This window comes from Mesocricetus auratus, unplaced genomic scaffold (genome assembly GCF_017639785.1).
Source record: "Mesocricetus auratus isolate SY011 unplaced genomic scaffold, BCM_Maur_2.0 Super-Scaffold_15014, whole genome shotgun sequence".
Classification (NCBI taxonomy): Eukaryota; Metazoa; Chordata; class Mammalia; order Rodentia; family Cricetidae; genus Mesocricetus; species Mesocricetus auratus.
Window position 1 is genome coordinate 57,072,753 of NW_024429186.1, and position 7,062 is coordinate 57,079,814.

Here is a 7,062-nt window from a genome sequence, read left to right on the forward strand (position 1 = left end):
TCAAAACACAAACTGGTTTTTTTTTTAAAGCCATTCTAAGTGGTAAGGTGTCCTGGAAGCTGTAGAGCAGAAAGCATATCTGGCCAGTGGCAAAGGCAGGCTACACATGCCCTGGTACAAAGAGGAAAGTTTCAGATAGTCCATGCCCTCAGATGGGTATGGTGTTGTACGCCGGCAACATCAGCACATGGGGAGTTTATGGATGACCTGGGCTACATGAAACTGTTCATTCCGACAGTGAGCATAGAGACTGCATTGGGGAAGACCCTGATACATACACGACATGGGAACTCTGTGAGACTCTACCAGATTGGTCATATCTGTTGAGCTTGGAAGTAAACTCATCTACCAGTGCATGCCGTTATTACACAACATAATACACATCAGAGATACAAATCTTTTCAACCAACAACAGTAGTTATTATCCTCAGAGATAGTTTGGGCTGCTTTTAGTTTGGCCAAATAAAAGGATCTCGAAGTTATTCTTTTGTTTTCCATGAGATCTTATATACCTTACTTCCCTAGAGTACCAGCTTCTGTTGACTTCTCCAACACACTTCAGTCATCTCTGTGCAGACAGACATACTTTGAAATCTGATCAACTAACTTCTCAGTCCTTCTGAAACTTGGTCACTGACAGCACAGAGAAGCGGTGTGGTTGCCATTATAGGAGTCAGTACTTCTAAAGACTTTCTAAGTAAGCACAAACGCTAAGCTTAAAACTGTGCATATTATGTAAAAATAATTTCAAGGCACACTTTTAGTCCTTTGTCTCAAGCTGATTTCCTAAAAACTTCTTTTACAGAAATTTTAGATTTTTTTTCAGAAATGTTTGTGATTTTTTTTTGAGCCCTGACTGATCTGGAAGTTGCTATGTAGACCAGGCTAGCCTTGTACCAAGTGCTTGGATAAAAGGCATGCATGCAATCACTTTTTGTTTGTTTGCTCGCTTAAATATGATGAGGGTTTTAACATTTATACAGCAAGTTTCACAGTGAGTATCTTTGTGCAAACTGGTCATTTATTCTGCATTCAGTTCTTAAAACTACATACTTACGCTTCCCGCCCACAGATCTTCTCTCTCTCCTGCAAGTTTGACATAAACAGATATCTCTTCGCCCTCAGTGAAGTTCAGGTACCGGCAGTCAGGTCCTGTGTGATCTCTCAGGGCTAAGACTCTGCTGATTAAAGCTACATAGACACACAAAGAAAAACACACACTTTGAAATGTTATTGCTTCTCATTTACCTTACAGACAAGGTCTTGCTATGTGTCCTACTGACCTCAAACTTAAAATCTTCCTGCTTCCACTTCGCCCAAGTGCTGAGATCATAGATACATGCCACTAGACTTGACTCTTCCGTCCATTTTGCCTTCCTTCAATCCATTCTTTTAGTATTATGTTTGCTTTTGGATTTTGTTTGCTTTTTTTTTTTTATTGTTTGGTCTTTTTTGTTTGTTTGGTTTGGTTTGGTTTGGTTTTTCGAGACGGGGTTTCTCTGTGTAACAGGTCTGGCAGTCCCAGAAACAGCTCTGTAGACCAGGCTGGCCTCAAACTCACAGAGATCCACCTGCCTCTGCCTCCTGAGTGCTGGGATTAAAGGAATGCACCACCACTACCCAGCTCATCCTTTAAATTATGAAATGATAACTGGGCCTAATAGTTCCTAGCACTCACGAAGCTGAGGCAGGAGGATTTCAAGAATCTGGGCTACATCTTAGTTAGGATTTCTATTGCTGTAAAGATATACCATGACCACCACAGCAACTCTTATAAGGAAAACATTTAATTGGGGTGGCTTATAGTTCAGAGGTTCAGTCCATTATCATCGTGGTTGGGGTCATGGTGTATAGGCACACATGGTTCTGTGACACTAGGTGGTATCTTGAGCATAAGAAATCTCAAAGTAGGGGGGGGGACAGGAGGAGGGGAGGGAAAGGTAGAGGGACCCGGAACTGACTTGTGAAGCAACCTTGTTTCTAAACTAAATTTAAACTGAAAAGTAAATAAAAAAGAAAGAAATCTCAAAGTCACCCCCACAGTGGCCATATCCACTCCAACAAAGTTGTGTCTCCTAATAGTGCCACTCTCTATGAGCTTATGAGGCACAATTACATTCAAACTACACAGGTGCCAAACATTGGTGGCGTATGCCTTTAATCCCAGCACTCGGGAGGCAGAGGCAGGCGGATCTCTGTGAGTTCAAGGCCAGCCTGGTCTACTGAGCAAGTTCCAGGACAGTCTTAGAAAAAAAAAAAAACTACACAGGCTAGTTCTATAATAACAACAACAATAACAAAGTTTGAAATGCTAATTTACTGATATTATGATCTCAAAAACCAAAATAAACTTTTCACTACATATAGATTCAAGCCCAGATTTTTTGGCACAGTATTAAAGATTATTTACAACCTGATCCCGTGTGTGTGTGTGTGTGTGTGTGTGTGTGTGTGTGTGTGTGTGTATGTACATATAGAGGTCAGAGTACAACTTTTGGGAGTCAGTTCTCTCCATATATCCTGTGGATCCTGGTTGTCAAATCAGGTTGTCAGGCTTGGCGACAAGTGCCTATACCCGCTGAGTCATCGCACAGGCTCTCCCTTCCTTGTTGTGTTTTATGTCTTAAAGATGTTTCTATTTATTTTATTTTGTGTGTTTGAGTGTTTCACTTGCATGCATGTCTATGCACCACAAGTGTGTGCCTGGTGCTCGCAAAGGTCAGAGAAGTTACTAGATCCACTAGAATGGGATCTATAGGTAGTTGTAGGCTGCCATGTGGGTGCTGGGAACTGAACCCAGGTCCTATGCAAGAGCAGTAAGCACTCTTAACTACAGATCCATCTCTGAAGCCTGTGCCCTTCCCTATTTTAAGCAATCTCTCCTGTTTGCACAAATTCAGGGCTACACTCCAGCTTGTTGTACTCAGAGGAGTCACCACTGAGGATGCTGTGTGTAGGATGCTGGCTTTCTTTCTGGTATCTTTACATTCCTAAGCATTATATTTTCATTCTGTTAAGTCCTCAGTGCACGTCTATAAGGTAAACAACCCCATTTCGTTCTGACAAGTGAGCCTTTAGCCAAGGCTTAGGGGGCTAGCTAAGGCTCTGGTTGGCTAGATTTATCCTGAGACTTCACTTACATCACCTTCCTTATCCTAAGTATCTATCTTCCCTCTGTCCAGAAAAAAAGCCCATCTCTCTTCTTGCTTAGCTCATACCTTGCTTCCTCTCTGAGTCTGAACTGTAGCATTACCTGCTATCCTTACAATTTGATATCCCTATTGTTTCACCTTGATCTGTGTTGTCATTATTAAATGAAATGACTATTCCTACAGAGTAAAAAACAGTTGGCATTGCACTTTGTTACCTTTAAGACACACTGTATTAAAAACATAACCTAGAGACATAGTAAGCCCTCAATAACTCTTGAGTATATCACGTATGCTTGCTTCAGACCATCAGTGTCTAAAGTTACATACATATCATATAACTATTACGGTACTAATGTGTAAAATTTAAAAGTGTACTGATTAAGTCCCTCAATAAGAGTCAAAGTAGCATTATAAATTACTGTGAACTTGAATTCCCATTGGACTCTAAAGATATTAAAGTGCTGATATAACTCGAAGTGGAATTGTCACTGTAAAGCACCGTGGTCTCTACATATTGAATGACTTTTCCAAGAGGTTAAGAAAAAAAGGACTATGCATAAAAATATCACTTGGGAAATTTTTACATTTAAGCTGATCATCTTTAGCTTTTTGAAATGCCATCTTCTGGATGTGATGTGGCTGTGACACTCACAAAGTCACAGCAATTGTTGTAGCCTGCCAAAGACCTGGATAAGATGAAGCCATTGACAGCCCACAACAGAGTAGGGGGCTCACGAACCCCACCTGCCAGTTGAGGAGCTACCGAGTCCATGACTTCTGGGGGAAGAGTCATTTTTCTTCAGGGGTGTGGCCGCTGGAAGGTTGTGCATGCTCGGATGGATGGCCACACACACACACACACACACACACACACACACACACACACACACACACACACACACACACACGGTGGTTCACAACAATCGGTAACACCAATTCCAGGGGATTCCATGCCCTCATCTGACCTCTGTCAGCCCCAGGCATGCAAGTAGTATGCAGAAAACACACGTAAAATAAAATGGATAAACTTTTTTTGTTGTTTTTGGTTTTTTTGTTTTGTTTTTGTTTTTCAAGACAGGATTTCTCTGTATTGTTTTAGAGGCTGTCCTGAAACTCGCTCTGTAGACCAGACTGGCCCCTCTGCCTCCAGGAGTACTGAGATTAAAGGCGTTTTTAAGAAGAACTTTCTTTAAAAAATTAAAAAAGAGAAAATGAATTTGAACAGAGGATGCTGCAGAGGCTGCAGGTAGAGTTGGAAATGGGATTATGGGCTAGACATTATCAAAAACACATTGTATAAATGAATGAAATTGCCAAAGGATAAATAAAACACTATTAAAATGTAACATGCCGTTATTAGAGAAAAATTAAAGGATCTTTATTATAAAATTCCATGTAGTTGGTAGGGACTAGAGGCACAACACTTTAATCCCAGCAACTTGGGAGGCAGATACAGGCAGATCTCTATGAGTTTAAGCCCAACCTGGTGTACACAGAGAGTTCCAGAACACCCAGGACTATGTATAGAAACTGCCTCAAGAAAAAAAAAAAAAAGGAGGAGGAAAGGGAAAGGAAGGAAAGAAAAAAAAAAGAAATATGTAGCAAACATGTTTCAAATGACTTCTGAGAAAGGTTACTAAAGTTTTATTCATAAAAATATTACTACCCAGGCGGGGTAGAGCACGCCTTTAATCCCAGCACTCAGGAGGCAGAGGCAGGTGGATCTCTGTGAGTTCAAGGCCAGCCTGGTCTACAGAGTTCCAGGACAGCCTCCAAAACAATACAAAGAAACCCTGTCTCAAAAAAAAAAAAAGAAAAAAGAAAGAAAGACAGAAAGAAAAGAAAAAATATTACTGCCCAGGCCAGGCAGTGGTGGTGCAAGCCTTAAACCCCAGTACTTAGGAGGCAGAGAGAGGCAGATGGGTCTCTGAGATTGAGGCCAGCCTGGTCTACATTGTGCGTTCCAGGACAGCCAAGACTACACACAAAATAAATAAATAAAATGACTGGGGCTGGAGAGACGGCTGAGAACATGGGAGCACTGGCTGCTCTCCTAGAGCACCTCCGTTCAATTCCCAGCATCCAAACCCTGGCTTGTGGCCATCTATGACTCCAGTCAGTGGAGTCAGAACCTTCTCTGACCTCTGAGGGAACCAAGCACATACCCAGTGCCTTTACACGTAGAATAGAGGTAAGGAAATCTTTCCTATATATATGTTAGCAATTTTTTGTTTTATATGATTATACTTTGTATTTTAATTTACATTTTACAAAATTAGAAATAGCTTTCATGTGGGAAAGACAGAACTTATTTTCAACATCTAAGATGAAGATACAATATTTTCTTTTTCTGTTTTTGCTATTCTTTTATTTTGAAACTTTTGAAGAACTCACTATGTGGAACAAGCTGGGACTAGAGATTCGCTGCTTCTGCCTCCTGAGTGCTGGGACTAAAGCTGTGTGCCACTATACTAAACAGGATAAAATTATTCTGTATCATCATATGGATAAAAAAAAAAAAACTTAAGTTCAGGTTCAGCTCTCAGCACCCACATGGCAGGTCATTTAACTGTCTGCAATTTAAGTGCCCGGGAATCCAATGCCCTCTTTTGGATCACTATGCACATATGTTGTATATTACATGCATGCATACATACATACATACATACATACCTGTAAGCAAAATACCCATATACAAAATAAAATTTTAAATGTAAGTTCTTAAACAACAAAGTAGAAATTAATTTCTCATCAGAGAAATGCAAGAACATTTAAAATAGAATGTTATAAATCATATATATCTATATTGGAACATTTATTTTGGCATTTTTACATAACAAATTAACACAAGTGATTAACATTTGTTAGCCAACTAAATCATGATGTTTGAAATAAAAACATTTTTGGGAAAACTCACGAGAATCAGAAAGTCCTGATTGTGAAATAGGAACTAAAATGTAGAAACTTCATAAATAGTGAATTACCAAACTGCCTGCTATCTTCTTAAGCAACTCAACTTATCTTTTAAAAAAAGAGTAAAAGTTTTATTTTTTATTAGTTTTTGATACATGGATGAATACCATTTCTGACACATTTCTATATCAGTCTTATGTTTGTCTTCTATGTTAAATTTATAATAATGCTGTCACAAAATGTTTTGCTTCTAGAATTCCTTTTTCATATCAAGCTGTAGTTTGTAATTCAACTATTTCTCAATATTATTATTGTTGATTTCATCATACAGGTTCACAGTAATATTTAGTGTAATTTTAGAACTCAATGTAAAAAAACGAAGACGAAAACTTACTTTCACATTCCAAGTCACCACACTTTTTGAGGTGTGCCAGCAGCTCCGTACCTTCCAGACACTTGACCAGAGAAATAACCAAAAGAAGGGTTCTTCCAACACTAATCTCCGCCATGGTTAGACAAGACACCAGGAATCCTAAACAAGCATTAAAATGCTTGTTAGGTCACAGACATGCCAGCAAAACAGCAGATATTCTCTTCGGTAGTTTAAGAGGAAGAGATTGAGTAATTTTCAGTTCCTCTTTAGCTACATTTACTTGTCGGTGTAATGGCTTAGCTTCAGGAATTAACACTCTCTGGTCTTAACCTGCAGTGTCTGTTAGCCAGATAATACAGAAGGGCTTAATAATTAACGGGGATTTTTAGTTGGACTAATGTTTTATAAAGTAGCCCATGTGAAACTGACTCACTTAAAGGCACCTTTGCTCAGCAGGACAGTTTTTAAAGCCACCACAGAGAGGTAGTTAATCTCTACCATTGTCTTCAGGCAGATCAGTCAGCAAGTACAAAACCAAATATTTACTGCATGCAATTTCTAACTTCATTTCTTTTTTTTTTTTCTTTCTTTTTTTTTTTTTTTTTTTTTTTGAGACAGGGTTTC

At 39.3% G+C, this 7,062-nt stretch overlaps 1 protein-coding gene across 4 annotated transcripts in view; it reads right to left on the bottom strand.

The window, feature by feature from the left end:
• LOC101822410 (MIA SH3 domain ER export factor 2) overlaps positions 1-6,719 on the bottom strand; it is an 87,446-nt gene extending 80,727 nt beyond the window's left edge. For 3 of the 4 annotated variants that reach the window (XM_040743031.1, XM_040743030.1, XM_040743029.1), the window contains exons 1-2: positions 6,460-6,719; positions 1,058-1,191 (exon numbers count right to left, since the gene is read on the bottom strand). In XM_040743031.1, the coding sequence (XP_040598965.1) occupies positions 1,058-1,191; positions 6,460-6,574 (249 nt within the window). In that variant the 5' untranslated portion in view covers positions 6,575-6,719. The remainder of the gene's footprint in view (positions 1-1,057; positions 1,192-6,459) is intronic. The other variant, XM_040743032.1, reaches the window with a different exon arrangement.
• Between the last annotated feature and the right edge of the window lie 343 nt (positions 6,720-7,062).